At 50.6% G+C, this 16,347-nt stretch overlaps 4 protein-coding genes across 6 annotated transcripts in view; all 4 read right to left on the bottom strand.

The window, feature by feature from the left end:
- LOC127461781 (inositol 1,4,5-trisphosphate receptor-interacting protein-like 1) overlaps window positions 1–16,047 on the bottom strand; it is a 50,574-nt gene extending 34,527 nt beyond the window's left edge. The window contains exon 1 of one of the 3 annotated variants that reach the window (XM_051769826.1): window positions 15,919–16,047. In XM_051769826.1, the coding sequence (XP_051625786.1) occupies window positions 15,919–15,963 (45 nt within the window). In that variant the 5' untranslated portion in view covers window positions 15,964–16,047. Of the gene's footprint in view, window positions 1–5,220; window positions 5,350–10,569; window positions 10,699–15,918 lie in introns of those variants that run through there. The other 2 variants (XM_051769827.1, XM_051769828.1) reach the window with 2 other exon arrangements.
- On the bottom strand, window positions 3,235–5,210 carry LOC127461783 (inositol 1,4,5-trisphosphate receptor-interacting protein-like 1). Its single transcript, XM_051769832.1, has one exon. The coding sequence runs from the start codon at window positions 5,093–5,095 to the stop codon at window positions 3,416–3,418; it is 1,680 nt and encodes a 559-aa protein (XP_051625792.1). The 5' UTR covers window positions 5,096–5,210; the 3' UTR covers window positions 3,235–3,415.
- On the bottom strand, window positions 8,584–10,559 carry LOC127461785 (inositol 1,4,5-trisphosphate receptor-interacting protein-like 1). The gene has a single exon (XM_051769834.1). It carries the CDS (start codon window positions 10,442–10,444, stop codon window positions 8,765–8,767), a length of 1,680 nt encoding a protein of 559 aa, XP_051625794.1. The 5' UTR covers window positions 10,445–10,559; the 3' UTR covers window positions 8,584–8,764.
- On the bottom strand, window positions 12,828–15,908 carry LOC127461782 (inositol 1,4,5-trisphosphate receptor-interacting protein-like 1). The gene has a single exon (XM_051769831.1). It carries the CDS (start codon window positions 15,791–15,793, stop codon window positions 14,114–14,116), a length of 1,680 nt encoding a protein of 559 aa, XP_051625791.1. The 5' UTR covers window positions 15,794–15,908; the 3' UTR covers window positions 12,828–14,113.
- Window positions 16,048–16,347: the final 300 nt, after the last annotated feature.

The raw sequence follows: 16,347 nt of genomic DNA, 5'->3' as shown, positions 1-16,347 counted from the left end.
CCCCAGCCCAACTCAGCAACTTCCAGTGGCCCTGGTGTAAGGCTTAAGGCTGCCTTGGAGTTAATCTTCTTCCAAGAACTTTCATTCTCCTTTCTTTTGCATTTATTCTCATCTGTTCCTCAGTGGCAGTCACATGGAAGAGCCATGTTTGAAGGGACCCTTGAGGGTGTTGGAGTGCAAGGCCTGACTCCACACTACTTGAGCTGAAGTTAAATCTCTGAGTCACGGAGGTTGGAGAAGACCTTGGAGATCTTTTGTCCAACTGCCAACCTTACACTGCCTATTCCACCAATAAACCATGTCCCCAAATGACACATCAACAGACCCTTTAAATGCCTCCAAGGGTGGGGAGTTAGCCTTTTCCCTGGGCATTCTGTTCCCAAACTCGATAAGCTTTTTGGTGAAGGAATTTTTCCTAGGATCCAATGGAAATCCCCCCTGGCACAACTTGACGCCCTTTCCTCTTGTCGCAGTGCTTGTTCCCTGGGAGAACAAGCCATTCCCTGCCTGGCTACCACTTCCTTTCTGGTTGTAAGAGAACGATTAGGTCCCCCCTGAACTTCTTTCTCCTCCTGCTATACACACCCAGTTCTCTCAAACGCTTCTCATCAGACTTGTACACCTGTCACTAAAAATCCTCCAAAACCCATGGGACAGTAAAACCCTCTAACACTGCATTTTACTGTTAGAAAGCAAGGCATTACTTTATTCACAATCCTGGCTGGGTCCGTGTCCTACAGAATCCCGACCTCTACCCAGACACCAATGCAACTGTTTTTCACCTCTTTATTAATTTTTAGGAAAGAAAGAAATGAATGTTCATTGGTCCTAAATGACATAATTCGCTTTCACTGCTGAGTGATCTCTCCTCTACTGGTTATTAATTCCTCCATGTTGATACGAATTAAGTCCATATTTTTAATCTTTTTATTCTGTTTTTGCCCCGGTACGGACTTTCCTTTACATATACCGAGTCTCCTAGAGTCTCTTCTTTATCTTCTGGTTTCTGTAAAATATCCTTGTGGTCCATAAATTCTGCATGCTCGATTTCCAACTTCAGCAACACACCTTTCTCTCCCTATCAGAGTTGCTTTATCAAAACTGAAAGTTTCAGTATTTTCCCAAACTGTGCTCCCACAATAGCAGCTCATGTCAAACGCTGCAGAAGGCAAGCGGCAAGTGATTCAATAGACTGTGTATCATTAGTTAAAGCAATTAATTAATGAGTTAATGAACCCTTAAAACATTAGAAAAGAGAGATCATTTCCAGCAGGACCACAGTGCTTGCAGGATTCCGCTTTGCCACCCTGACAGAGTTAGGACACCTCAGTGTGGTTCTGTTTTGTCCTTGGGAATTGCCCATCCCTCCAGAGGGACTGGCTCAGTAGTGCCCCCAAAATGCCCCTGGCAGCACATGGGTGTGCTCGGCTGCCTCTTTGTGCTGGAGGGGTCTGGCCTTTGCTGCCACTGCTGTCGTGGCCTGTTCCAGCCTTCTGCTCTCGACACGGGCATGTTTTGGGCCTTCAGCTCTGCCCTGCGCTCTGCGTGGGCAGCAGGCCTTGCCTTCAGCTCTGCCCTGTGCCCTCAGCACAGACCTGATGTGCAGGCCTTAGCAGGCAGCTGCAGGTCCAGGCCCAGCCCTTCCCCACATGCACACACACACTCCCAGGGACTTGGTTCCCACCCATGGCAATAAATCAGTGAGATTGGGATCCAGGATCTCACAACCCACACAAGAGAAAGGATCCCCCTGCAAAAGGAAGAGCTGCCAGAGGGGAGGAAAGAAACTCCTCCAGTCCTTTGAGGACAACTGCCATCCTTTATTCCACAGTGGGGGTGATTTGGGCAAGCCAAGTGTCTGGAAAGGGTTCTTTCTCTCTCCCCCTGCTGAGGTTGCTTTAAGAAGACGCAGAAGCAACTAGAGACAAGGGAAGATGGACGTTCTGCAGAGGGCAAGCAGCTCTCCAGCCCTTCACTTGTTGTGCCTCTGCAGGAGCAGAGGGGGATCCCTAAATCTCTGGCTCCAGTCAGAGGCCATTGGTGGCTGCGTTTCTACCCTGCACAGAGCTCCCCTTCGAAAGGATCGCTCTGCTCTCTTGAGGTGCCTGGTGCAAAATGCCCAGTCTATGAGAGGGAAGGAGAAGAGCAGAGAACAGGTCTGGGAGTGTTAAAGGCCTGGTGGGCTGGGGCTTGGAGAAACCTGGTCTACTGGAAGGTGTGCCTGCCCATGGCAGGGGGGTTGGAACCAGATGAATTTTAAGGTCCCTTCCAGCCCAAGGCATTCTGTGATTCGATGAGCAGAGGGGCCGGGTGGCAGGAGGCCTAATTTGGGATGAGAAGCCATTCAGCACTCTCAGTTTGCTTGAGGTCAATGTGACTGTTCATGAGCACAGACTCACAACTGGTGTGATTTACCAAGCCTCTGGGCCTGGTTGTGTTCCATAGAAACTTGCACGATCCAGATTCTAGAATAGCACTCTTTATTGAAGCAAGGGGAAAGGAGTTTCTGGATTGCCAGTCCTAAATGCAGTGACTACAGGGCATTAAAATGTGCTGGGACTGATGAATTGGTGCTATACTTATGTACTAATAATATTATATGAAATAAATTTCCTACAGTATATATTATCTCTATATCTAAAAATTTATAAACTTATGGATTTATATATTAAAAAAATTAAGGTCAGCTCCAACAGAGTCAAGGGATGGCAGTCTTGGCACAAGGCTGACCTAAAGGTGTCCCTTAAGGGGACAAGACTGTGAGAGATTTATTAATGCTATATTAATATCTAAAAGTGCTATTCTATCATGTTAATTATCTATGTGCTATAATAAATATCAAGAGATATATGTAATATTAGCTAAAATATATATATGAAATAAAACTTTCTAAAGTTATATTTAAAAAATTTCAGGTCAGGTCCAACACAGTTTGTGCAATGCTGACCTAGAGATGTCTGTTCAGGGGACAAGGAGAGATACAGTCTACTGACTGATCCCGAGTAAGCAGAGCTGCTCTTCCCCCTCTACCTTTTCTGCTCTTTTTTTTGGTCTTTCTTTTTCTGTCCCACATCCTTACTGCATTTATACTGTAATTTTTGGCCTCTCCAAAGTGATGGAACAATCACATGTTATAGGCACCAGAAAGAGTTCCTGGGCTCATCTACAATGGCCACAATGACCATGAGAGTGTGAGGATAAAGGAGGATGAAAGTCATCTTTTTAACCCCCCAGGTCATCACTGGAGACTGTGCTGGGCAGAGAGGGGAATGCTGATGGCAGAGTGCTGCTGCACAGGGTTTTCTCTTTGTTCGCTCTGTCCCATGCCCTCCTCTCTTTTTCCTTGTGGTATGAGGTGGTTGTCTTTGACCAGCTGTGAGCCCCCCAAGCACAACTCTCTATGTGAAGATGTCTTTCACTGGCCGTAGACGACAATTCTTTCGATCCGACCCCAAAGTTCTTGGTACTCCCTCATGGCCTGGGTGTGGGCGGTCGGATCCTGTGCCAGGCGATGGAAGAGGTTGGGTGGCTCGGCGGTTTTGACATCAGGGGGCAAGAGAATCTCTTGAGGAAATGTCTGGTTGCCCACAACAAAGTGGTCAAGGCGTTTCTCCTCCAGGGAGCCGCGCAGGTACTCCATGGAATCCCCCAGCCGCCGCAGGACTTGCCTTTTGCCCCACCGTGACACGGGTATGGTGTTCAGGAGGTGCATCACAATGGTCTTCATCATGTAAGTGGAGAAGCCTATGCCCACCAGAGCACGGGCCAAGAGCTGCAGGCACTTGAGGTGCCAGCTGTCACGTGGAGCCTGATTGGCAATGTGCCTGAAGAACTTCATCTCTGCCACGGCGTAGGTCTCAGGCCACACTGTGCTTGGGGTGAAGAGGGACTCTGTATACTGGCTGCTCACGTAGATGTCTGAATTGCCGACTTGCACCCCAAAGAGCACGTCAACTGTTAGGCTCTCTCTGCCTCTGGTCAGCTTGAATTTGCAGGAGCGACTGGAGGGCAGCAGCACTATTTGCCAACTGTGTGACTGAGGCAAAGCCGGCCAGGCCGCTCTCACCAACTGGTAGAACCAGCGGGCAGTTTTCTCCACATCCAGGTAGGAGCCAGTGCAGAGGGTGTTTAGGAAGTTGGGCTCCTCGTTCCTTCTCTGCTCTTCTTCTGGGTGATGGAGGGAGCACAGCACGTTGTCATCCTGCTGCTCCCTTGGGCAGGTGCACACCGGCTCCACGCGGATGAAGAAGTTCCTGCCGGGTATGTGGCCTGAGGTGTCCATCTCCAGATGGAAGGTGTGCCCCGGGGGAGGATTGAGAGGTACAAGGACACTGTACACCACATCCTCTTCCCGGGGACTCCAGCCTTCAAAGGCACTTCCCACTCCAATGGCTCGTTGAGGCACTGGGTATGAACTGTCTGACAAGAGGTGACCAAAGACAAATGTGAAGTTTTCCATCAGGACAGTTGTGTCTTCGCAACCTCTCTTCAGATCCTGAACAGACCACTTTATCATGTGCACTAAAACCCATCTCAAAGCATTCTCAAAAGTGAGTTCTTCTTCTTCATAGGCATCTTCATTGTCTTCTCTGCCTTCCTCTTCCTCTCGGCCATTGTTGTCTGGCTCGTGGCTCCTTCTCCGGCAGACAAACCACAGCCACAAGAGGAGGCTCAGGACTACAACCAGAGCCCAGAAGTCCCCCTGTTGCAAGGCAGTCCAGAGCAGGGCTCCCCAGGCCCTGACACTGCGCTCCAGGCTGCTCTGCTCCAGCTCCTGCAGCAGCCGAGTCATCTCTCTGTCCAGGAGCTCTGCACGCAGCTCCATGTGCAGACGGGTGTCCTCATCCAGCCCATCACCCACCATCTGTGGGTACTGGATGAGGGTTTGCAAAAGCACGAGAAAAAACATTGTAACAGCCATGGTCTGCAGGAGGAGAGAGAGAAGGGGTTGAGTGGGGCTGAAAGGGAGGGAAGGAGCGAGAGGTGAGGGGAGTACAAATGGGAGCAGCGGGGATGTGGAGCAGGAAGGAGAGGGCCCCAGGGCAGCTGGCAGGCAGCAAGGCCTGTCCCACTGCCCCAGCAGCAGCAGCACCATTTGGTGCCCCAGGTGTTCTGGTGAGGGATTGGCCCTGGGTGCAGAGGGAGAACCCAGCCCCAGGGGCAGCGTTTCGGCCCCGGCCCTCGCCCAGCGCAGCCTCACCCCTGCGCGTGTGCACTCACCACTTGTCCAGGCTCGACTGGGGCAGCGTTACCTGCTGGGGCCATCTCTAGCTGCCCCCACTGTGACACAATGCCTGTGATGTCACAAGAGCCACATCACATCACAGCCAGGCCAGCCCCGCCCTTCGTCCCCAGCCCAACTCAGCAACTTCCAGTGGCCCTGGTGTAAGGCTTAAGGCTGCCTTGGAGTTAATCTTCTTCCAAGAACTTTCATTCTCCTTTCTTTTGCATTTATTCTCATCTGTTCCTCAGTGGCAGTCACATGGAAGAGCCATGTTTGAAGGGACCCTTGAGGGTGTTGGAGTGCAAGGCCTGACTCCACACTACTTGAGCTGAAGTTAAATCTCTGAGTCACGGAGGTTGGAGAAGACCTTGGAGATCTTTTGTCCAACTGCCAACCTTACACTGCCTATTCCACCAATAAACCATGTCCCCAAATGACACATCAACAGACCCTTTAAATGCCTCCAAGGGTGGGGAGTTAGCCTTTTCCCTGGGCATTCTGTTCCCAAACTCGATAAGCTTTTTGGTGAAGGAATTTTTCCTAGGATCCAATGGAAATCCCCCCTGGCACAACTTGACGCCCTTTCCTCTTGTCGCAGTGCTTGTTCCCTGGGAGAACAAGCCATTCCCTGCCTGGCTACCACTTCCTTTCTGGTTGTAAGAGAACGATTAGGTCCCCCCTGAACTTCTTTCTCCTCCTGCTATACACACCCAGTTCTCTCAAACGCTTCTCATCAGACTTGTACACCTGTCACTAAAAATCCTCCAAAACCCATGGGACAGTAAAACCCTCTAACACTGCATTTTACTGTTAGAAAGCAAGGCATTACTTTATTCACAATCCTGGCTGGGTCCGTGTCCTACAGAATCCCGACCTCTACCCAGACACCAATGCAACTGTTTTTCACCTCTTTATTAATTTTTAGGAAAGAAAGAAATGAATGTTCATTGGTCCTAAATGACATAATTCGCTTTCACTGCTGAGTGATCTCTCCTCTACTGGTTATTAATTCCTCCATGTTGATACGAATTAAGTCCATATTTTTAATCTTTTTATTCTGTTTTTGCCCCGGTACGGACTTTCCTTTACATATACCGAGTCTCCTAGAGTCTCTTCTTTATCTTCTGGTTTCTGTAAAATATCCTTGTGGTCCATAAATTCTGCATGCTCGATTTCCAACTTCAGCAACACACCTTTCTCTCCCTATCAGAGTTGCTTTATCAAAACTGAAAGTTTCAGTATTTTCCCAAACTGTGCTCCCACAATAGCAGCTCATGTCAAACGCTGCAGAAGGCAAGCGGCAAGTGATTCAATAGACTGTGTATCATTAGTTAAAGCAATTAATTAATGAGTTAATGAACCCTTAAAACATTAGAAAAGAGAGATCATTTCCAGCAGGACCACAGTGCTTGCAGGATTCCGCTTTGCCACCCTGACAGAGTTAGGACACCTCAGTGTGGTTCTGTTTTGTCCTTGGGAATTGCCCATCCCTCCAGAGGGACTGGCTCAGTAGTGCCCCCAAAATGCCCCTGGCAGCACATGGGTGTGCTCGGCTGCCTCTTTGTGCTGGAGGGGTCTGGCCTTTGCTGCCACTGCTGTCGTGGCCTGTTCCAGCCTTCTGCTCTCGACACGGGCATGTTTTGGGCCTTCAGCTCTGCCCTGCGCTCTGCGTGGGCAGCAGGCCTTGCCTTCAGCTCTGCCCTGTGCCCTCAGCACAGACCTGATGTGCAGGCCTTAGCAGGCAGCTGCAGGTCCAGGCCCAGCCCTTCCCCACATGCACACACACACTCCCAGGGACTTGGTTCCCACCCATGGCAATAAATCAGTGAGATTGGGATCCAGGATCTCACAACCCACACAAGAGAAAGGATCCCCCTGCAAAAGGAAGAGCTGCCAGAGGGGAGGAAAGAAACTCCTCCAGTCCTTTGAGGACAACTGCCATCCTTTATTCCACAGTGGGGGTGATTTGGGCAAGCCAAGTGTCTGGAAAGGGTTCTTTCTCTCTCCCCCTGCTGAGGTTGCTTTAAGAAGACGCAGAAGCAACTAGAGACAAGGGAAGATGGACGTTCTGCAGAGGGCAAGCAGCTCTCCAGCCCTTCACTTGTTGTGCCTCTGCAGGAGCAGAGGGGGATCCCTAAATCTCTGGCTCCAGTCAGAGGCCATTGGTGGCTGCGTTTCTACCCTGCACAGAGCTCCCCTTCGAAAGGATCGCTCTGCTCTCTTGAGGTGCCTGGTGCAAAATGCCCAGTCTATGAGAGGGAAGGAGAAGAGCAGAGAACAGGTCTGGGAGTGTTAAAGGCCTGGTGGGCTGGGGCTTGGAGAAACCTGGTCTACTGGAAGGTGTGCCTGCCCATGGCAGGGGGGTTGGAACCAGATGAATTTTAAGGTCCCTTCCAGCCCAAGGCATTCTGTGATTCGATGAGCAGAGGGGCCGGGTGGCAGGAGGCCTAATTTGGGATGAGAAGCCATTCAGCACTCTCAGTTTGCTTGAGGTCAATGTGACTGTTCATGAGCACAGACTCACAACTGGTGTGATTTACCAAGCCTCTGGGCCTGGTTGTGTTCCATAGAAACTTGCACGATCCAGATTCTAGAATAGCACTCTTTATTGAAGCAAGGGGAAAGGAGTTTCTGGATTGCCAGTCCTAAATGCAGTGACTACAGGGCATTAAAATGTGCTGGGACTGATGAATTGGTGCTATACTTATGTACTAATAATATTATATGAAATAAATTTCCTACAGTATATATTATCTCTATATCTAAAAATTTATAAACTTATGGATTTATATATTAAAAAAATTAAGGTCAGCTCCAACAGAGTCAAGGGATGGCAGTCTTGGCACAAGGCTGACCTAAAGGTGTCCCTTAAGGGGACAAGACTGTGAGAGATTTATTAATGCTATATTAATATCTAAAAGTGCTATTCTATCATGTTAATTATCTATGTGCTATAATAAATATCAAGAGATATATGTAATATTAGCTAAAATATATATATGAAATAAAACTTTCTAAAGTTATATTTAAAAAATTTCAGGTCAGGTCCAACACAGTTTGTGCAATGCTGACCTAGAGATGTCTGTTCAGGGGACAAGGAGAGATACAGTCTACTGACTGATCCCGAGTAAGCAGAGCTGCTCTTCCCCCTCTACCTTTTCTGCTCTTTTTTTTGGTCTTTCTTTTTCTGTCCCACATCCTTACTGCATTTATACTGTAATTTTTGGCCTCTCCAAAGTGATGGAACAATCACATGTTATAGGCACCAGAAAGAGTTCCTGGGCTCATCTACAATGGCCACAATGACCATGAGAGTGTGAGGATAAAGGAGGATGAAAGTCATCTTTTTAACCCCCCAGGTCATCACTGGAGACTGTGCTGGGCAGAGAGGGGAATGCTGATGGCAGAGTGCTGCTGCACAGGGTTTTCTCTTTGTTCGCTCTGTCCCATGCCCTCCTCTCTTTTTCCTTGTGGTATGAGGTGGTTGTCTTTGACCAGCTGTGAGCCCCCCAAGCACAACTCTCTATGTGAAGATGTCTTTCACTGGCCGTAGACGACAATTCTTTCGATCCGACCCCAAAGTTCTTGGTACTCCCTCATGGCCTGGGTGTGGGTGGTCGGATCCTGTGCCAGGCGATGGAAGAGGTTGGGTGGCTCGGCGGTTTTGACATCAGGGGGCAAGAGAATCTCTTGAGGAAATGTCTGGTTGCCCACAACAAAGTGGTCAAGGCGTTTCTCCTCCAGGGAGCCGCGCAGGTACTCCATGGAATCCCCCAGCCGCCGCAGGACTTGCCTTTTGCCCCACCGTGACACGGGTATGGTGTTCAGGAGGTGCATCACAATGGTCTTCATCATGTAAGTGGAGAAGCCTATGCCCACCAGAGCACGGGCCAAGAGCTGCAGGCACTTGAGGTGCCAGCTGTCACGTGGAGCCTGATTGGCAATGTGCCTGAAGAACTTCATCTCTGCCACGGCGTAGGTCTCAGGCCACACTGTGCTTGGGGTGAAGAGGGACTCTGTATACTGGCTGCTCACGTAGATGTCTGAATTGCCGACTTGCACCCCAAAGAGCACGTCAACTGTTAGGCTCTCTCTGCCTCTGGTCAGCTTGAATTTGCAGGAGCGACTGGAGGGCAGCAGCACTATTTGCCAACTGTGTGACTGAGGCAAAGCCGGCCAGGCCGCTCTCACCAACTGGTAGAACCAGCGGGCAGTTTTCTCCACATCCAGGTAGGAGCCAGTGCAGAGGGTGTTTAGGAAGTTGGGCTCCTCGTTCCTTCTCTGCTCTTCTTCTGGGTGATGGAGGGAGCACAGCACGTTGTCATCCTGCTGCTCCCTTGGGCAGGTGCACACCGGCTCCACGCGGATGAAGAAGTTCCTGCCGGGTATGTGGCCTGAGGTGTCCATCTCCAGATGGAAGGTGTGCCCCGGGGGAGGATTGAGAGGTACAAGGACACTGTACACCACATCCTCTTCCCGGGGACTCCAGCCTTCAAAGGCACTTCCCACTCCAATGGCTCGTTGAGGCACTGGGTATGAACTGTCTGACAAGAGGTGACCAAAGACAAATGTGAAGTTTTCCATCAGGACAGTTGTGTCTTCGCAACCTCTCTTCAGATCCTGAACAGACCACTTTATCATGTGCACTAAAACCCATCTCAAAGCATTCTCAAAAGTGAGTTCTTCTTCTTCATAGGCATCTTCATTGTCTTCTCTGCCTTCCTCTTCCTCTCGGCCATTGTTGTCTGGCTCGTGGCTCCTTCTCCGGCAGACAAACCACAGCCACAAGAGGAGGCTCAGGACTACAACCAGAGCCCAGAAGTCCCCCTGTTGCAAGGCAGTCCAGAGCAGGGCTCCCCAGGCCCTGACACTGCGCTCCAGGCTGCTCTGCTCCAGCTCCTGCAGCAGCCGAGTCATCTCTCTGTCCAGGAGCTCTGCACGCAGCTCCATGTGCAGACGGGTGTCCTCATCCAGCCCATCACCCACCATCTGTGGGTACTGGATGAGGGTTTGCAAAAGCACGAGAAAAAACATTGTAACAGCCATGGTCTGCAGGAGGAGAGAGAGAAGGGGTTGAGTGGGGCTGAAAGGGAGGGAAGGAGCGAGAGGTGAGGGGAGTACAAATGGGAGCAGCGGGGATGTGGAGCAGGAAGGAGAGGGCCCCAGGGCAGCTGGCAGGCAGCAAGGCCTGTCCCACTGCCCCAGCAGCAGCAGCACCATTTGGTGCCCCAGGTGTTCTGGTGAGGGATTGGCCCTGGGTGCAGAGGGAGAACCCAGCCCCAGGGGCAGCGTTTCGGCCCCGGCCCTCGCCCAGCGCAGCCTCACCCCTGCGCGTGTGCACTCACCACTTGTCCAGGCTCGACTGGGGCAGCGTTACCTGCTGGGGCCATCTCTAGCTGCCCCCACTGTGACACAATGCCTGTGATGTCACAAGAGCCACATCACATCACAGCCAGGCCAGCCCCGCCCTTCGTCCCCAGCCCAACTCAGCAACTTCCAGTGGCCCTGGTGTAAGGCTTAAGGCTGCCTTGGAGTTAATCTTCTTCCAAGAACTTTCATTCTCCTTTCTTTTGCATTTATTCTCATCTGTTCCTCAGTGGCAGTCACATGGAAGAGCCATGTTTGAAGGGACCCTTGAGGGTGTTGGAGTGCAAGGCCTGACTCCACACTGCTTGAGCTGAAGTTAAATCTCTGAGTCACGGAGGTTGGAGAAGACCTTGGAGATCTTTTGTCCAACTGCCAACCTTACACTGCCTATTCCACCAATAAACCATGTTCCCAAATGACACATCAACAGACCCTTTAAATGCCTCCATGGATGGTTACTTAGCCTTTTCCCTGGGCACTCTGTTCCCAAACTTGATAAGCTTTTTGGTGAAGGAATTTTTCCTAGGATCCAATGGAAATCCCCCCTGGCTCAACTTGACGCCCTTTCCTCTTGTCGCAGTGCTTGTTCCCTGGGAGAACAAGCCATCCCCCGCCTGGTTACCACTTCCTTTCTGGTTGTAAGAGAACGATTAGGTCCCCCCTGAACTTCTTTTTCCTCCTGCTAAACACACCCAGTTCTCTCAAACACTTCCCATCAGACTTGTACACCTGTCACTAAAAATCCTCCAAAACCCATGGGACAGTAAAACCCTCTAACACTGCATTTTACTGTTAGAAAGCAAGGCATTACTTTATTCACAATCCTGGCTGTGTCCGTGTCCTACAGAATCCCGACCGCTACCCAGACACCAATGCAACTGTTTTTCACCTCTTTATTAATTTTTAGGAAAGAAAGAAATGAATGTTCATCGGTCCTAAATGACATAATTCACTTTCATTGAGGATTGATCTCTCCTCTACTGGTTATTAATTCCTCCCTGTTCATGCGAATTAAGTCCATACTTTTGATCCTTTTATTCTGTTTTTGCCCCGGTACGGACTTTCCTTTACATATACCGAGTCTCCTAGAGTCTCTTCTTTATCTTCTGGTTTCTGTAAAATATCCTTGTGGTCCATAAATTCTGCATGCTCGATTTCCAACTTCAGCAACACACCTTTCTCTCCCTATCAGAGTTGCTTTATCAAAACTGAAAGTTTCAGTATTTTCCCAAGCTGTGCTCCCACAATAGCAGCTCATGTCAAACGCTGCAGAAGGCAAGCGGCAAGTGATTCAATAGACTGTGTATCATTAGTTAAAGCAATTAATTAATGAGTTAATGAACCCTTAAAACATTAGAAAAGAGAGATCATTTCCAGCAGGACCACAGTGCTTGCAGGATTCCGCTTTGCCACCCTGACAGAGTTAGGACACCTCAGTGTGGTTCTGTTTTGTCCTTGGGAATTGCCCATCCCTCCAGAGGGACTGGCTCAGTAGTGCCCCCAAAATGCCCCTGGCAGCACATGGGTGTGCTCGGCTGCCTCTTTGTGCTGGAGGGGTCTGGCCTTTGCTGCCACTGCTGTCGTGGCCTGTTCCAGCCTTCTGCTCTCGACACGGGCATGTTTTGGGCCTTCAGCTCTGCCCTGCGCTCTGCGTGGGCAGCAGGCCTTGCCTTCAGCTCTGCCCTGTGCCCTCAGCACAGACCTGATGTGCAGGCCTTAGCAGGCAGCTGCAGGTCCAGGCCCAGCCCTTCCCCACATGCACACACACACTCCCAGGGACTTGGTTCCCACCCATGGCAATAAATCAGTGAGATTGGGATCCAGGATCTCACAACCCACACAAGAGAAAGGATCCCCCTGCAAAAGGAAGAGCTGCCAGAGGGGAGGAAAGAAACTCCTCCAGTCCTTTGAGGACAACTGCCATCCTTTATTCCACAGTGGGGGTGATTTGGGCAAGCCAAGTGTCTGGAAAGGGTTCTTTCTCTCTCCCCCTGCTGAGGTTGCTTTAAGAAGACGCAGAAGCAACTAGAGACAAGGGAAGATGGACGTTCTGCAGAGGGCAAGCAGCTCTCCAGCCCTTCACTTGTTGTGCCTCTGCAGGAGCAGAGGGGGATCCCTAAATCTCTGGCTCCAGTCAGAGGCCATTGGTGGCTGCGTTTCTACCCTGCACAGAGCTCCCCTTCGAAAGGATCACTCTGCTCTCTTGAGGTGCCTGGTGCAAAATGCCCAGTCTATGAGAGGGAAGGAGAAGAGCAGAGAACAGGTCTGGGAGTGTTAAAGGCCTGGTGGGCTGGGGCTTGGAGAAACCTGGTCTACTGGAAGGTGTGCCTGCCCATGGCAGGGGGGTTGGAACCAGATGAATTTTAAGGTCCCTTCCAGCCCAAGGCATTCTGTGATTCGATGAGCAGAGGGGCCGGGTGGCAGGAGGCCTAATTTGGGATGAGAAGCCATTCAGCACTCTCAGTTTGCTTGAGGTCAATGTGACTGTTCATGAGCACAGACTCACAACTGGTGTGATTTACCAAGCCTCTGGGCCTGGTTGTGTTCCATAGAAACTTGCACGATCCAGATTCTAGAATAGCACTCTTTATTGAAGCAAGGGGAAAGGAGTTTCTGGATTGCCAGTCCTAAATGCAGTGACTACAGGGCATTAAAATGTGCTGGGACTGATGAATTGGTGCTATACTTATGTACTAATAATATTATATGAAATAAATTTCCTACAGTATATATTATCTCTATATCTAAAAATTTATAAACTTATGGATTTATATATTAAAAAAATTAAGGTCAGCTCCAACAGAGTCAAGGGATGGCAGTCTTGGCACAAGGCTGACCTAAAGGTGTCCCTTAAGGGGACAAGACTGTGAGAGATTTATTAATGCTATATTAATATCTAAAAGTGCTATTCTATCATGTTAATTATCTATGTGCTATAATAAATATCAAGAGATATATGTAATATTAGCTAAAATATATATATGAAATAAAACTTTCTAAAGTTATATTTAAAAAATTTCAGGTCAGGTCCAACACAGTTTGTGCAATGCTGACCTAGAGATGTCTGTTCAGGGGACAAGGAGAGATACAGTCTACTGACTGATCCCGAGTAAGCAGAGCTGCTCTTCCCCCTCTACCTTTTCTGCTCTTTTTTTTGGTCTTTCTTTTTCTGTCCCACATCCTTACTGCATTTATACTGTAATTTTTGGCCTCTCCAAAGTGATGGAACAATCACATGTTATAGGCACCAGAAAGAGTTCCTGGGCTCATCTACAATGGCCACAATGACCATGAGAGTGTGAGGATAAAGGAGGATGAAAGTCATCTTTTTAACCCCCCAGGTCATCACTGGAGACTGTGCTGGGCAGAGAGGGGAATGCTGATGGCAGAGTGCTGCTGCACAGGGTTTTCTCTTTGTTCGCTCTGTCCCATGCCCTCCTCTCTTTTTCCTTGTGGTATGAGGTGGTTGTCTTTGACCAGCTGTGAGCCCCCCAAGCACAACTCTCTATGTGAAGATGTCTTTCACTGGCCGTAGACGACAATTCTTTCGATCCGACCCCAAAGTTCTTGGTACTCCCTCATGGCCTGGGTGTGGGCGGTCGGATCCTGTGCCAGGCGATGGAAGAGGTTGGGTGGCTCGGCGGTTTTGACATCAGGGGGCAAGAGAATCTCTTGAGGAAATGTCTGGTTGCCCACAACAAAGTGGTCAAGGCGTTTCTCCTCCAGGGAGCCGCGCAGGTACTCCATGGAATCCCCCAGCCGCCGCAGGACTTGCCTTTTGCCCCACCGTGACACGGGTATGGTGTTCAGGAGGTGCATCACAATGGTCTTCATCATGTAAGTGGAGAAGCCTATGCCCACCAGAGCACGGGCCAAGAGCTGCAGGCACTTGAGGTGCCAGCTGTCACGTGGAGCCTGATTGGCAATGTGCCTGAAGAACTTCATCTCTGCCACGGCGTAGGTCTCAGGCCACACTGTGCTTGGGGTGAAGAGGGACTCTGTATACTGGCTGCTCACGTAGATGTCTGAATTGCCGACTTGCACCCCAAAGAGCACGTCAACTGTTAGGCTCTCTCTGCCTCTGGTCAGCTTGAATTTGCAGGAGCGACTGGAGGGCAGCAGCACTATTTGCCAACTGTGTGACTGAGGCAAAGCCGGCCAGGCCGCTCTCACCAACTGGTAGAACCAGCGGGCAGTTTTCTCCACATCCAGGTAGGAGCCAGTGCAGAGGGTGTTTAGGAAGTTGGGCTCCTCGTTCCTTCTCTGCTCTTCTTCTGGGTGATGGAGGGAGCACAGCACGTTGTCATCCTGCTGCTCCCTTGGGCAGGTGCACACCGGCTCCACGCGGATGAAGAAGTTCCTGCCGGGTATGTGGCCTGAGGTGTCCATCTCCAGATGGAAGGTGTGCCCCGGGGGAGGATTGAGAGGTACAAGGACACTGTACACCACATCCTCTTCCCGGGGACTCCAGCCTTCAAAGGCACTTCCCACTCCAATGGCTCGTTGAGGCACTGGGTATGAACTGTCTGACAAGAGGTGACCAAAGACAAATGTGAAGTTTTCCATCAGGACAGTTGTGTCTTCGCAACCTCTCTTCAGATCCTGAACAGACCACTTTATCATGTGCACTAAAACCCATCTCAAAGCATTCTCAAAAGTGAGTTCTTCTTCTTCATAGGCATCTTCATTGTCTTCTCTGCCTTCCTCTTCCTCTCGGCCATTGTTGTCTGGCTCGTGGCTCCTTCTCCGGCAGACAAACCACAGCCACAAGAGGAGGCTCAGGACTACAACCAGAGCCCAGAAGTCCCCCTGTTGCAAGGCAGTCCAGAGCAGGGCTCCCCAGGCCCTGACACTGCGCTCCAGGCTGCTCTGCTCCAGCTCCTGCAGCAGCCGAGTCATCTCTCTGTCCAGGAGCTCTGCACGCAGCTCCATGTGCAGACGGGTGTCCTCATCCAGCCCATCACCCACCATCTGTGGGTACTGGATGAGGGTTTGCAAAAGCACGAGAAAAAACATTGTAACAGCCATGGTCTGCAGGAGGAGAGAGAGAAGGGGTTGAGTGGGGCTGAAAGGGAGGGAAGGAGCGAGAGGTGAGGGGAGTACAAATGGGAGCAGCGGGGATGTGGAGCAGGAAGGAGAGGGCCCCAGGGCAGCTGGCAGGCAGCAAGGCCTGTCCCACTGCCCCAGCAGCAGCAGCACCATTTGGTGCCCCAGGTGTTCTGGTGAGGGATTGGCCCTGGGTGCAGAGGGAGAACCCAGCCCCAGGGGCAGCGTTTCGGCCCCGGCCCTCGCCCAGCGCAGCCTCACCCCTGCGCGTGTGCACTCACCACTTGTCCAGGCTCGACTGGGGCAGCGTTACCTGCTGGGGCCATCTCTAGCTGCCCCCACTGTGACACAATGCCTGTGATGTCACAAGAGCCACATCACATCACAGCCAGGCCAGCCCCGCCCTTCGTCCCCAGCCCAACTCAGCAACTTCCAGTGGCCCTGGTGTAAGGCTTAAGGCTGCCTTGGAGTTAATCTTCTTCCAAGAACTTTCATTCTCCTTTCTTTTGCATTTATTCTCATCTGTTCCTCAGTGGCAGTCACATGGAAGAGCCATGTTTGAAGGGACCCTTGAGGGTGTTGGAGTGCAAGGCCTGACTCCACACTGCTTGAGCTGAAGTTAAATCTCTGAGTCACGGAGGTTGGAGAAGACCTTGGAGATCTTTTGTCCAACTGCCAACCTTACACTGCCTATTCCACCAATAAACCAT

The sequence above is a fragment of the Manacus candei genome, unplaced genomic scaffold (assembly GCF_025592945.1).
Source record: "Manacus candei isolate 608988 ecotype Guabito, Panama unplaced genomic scaffold, ASM2559294v1 h1tg000113l, whole genome shotgun sequence".
In the NCBI taxonomy this organism is placed as follows: domain Eukaryota; kingdom Metazoa; phylum Chordata; class Aves; order Passeriformes; family Pipridae; genus Manacus; species Manacus candei.
This window is presented reverse-complemented; position numbering and strand designations above follow the sequence as displayed.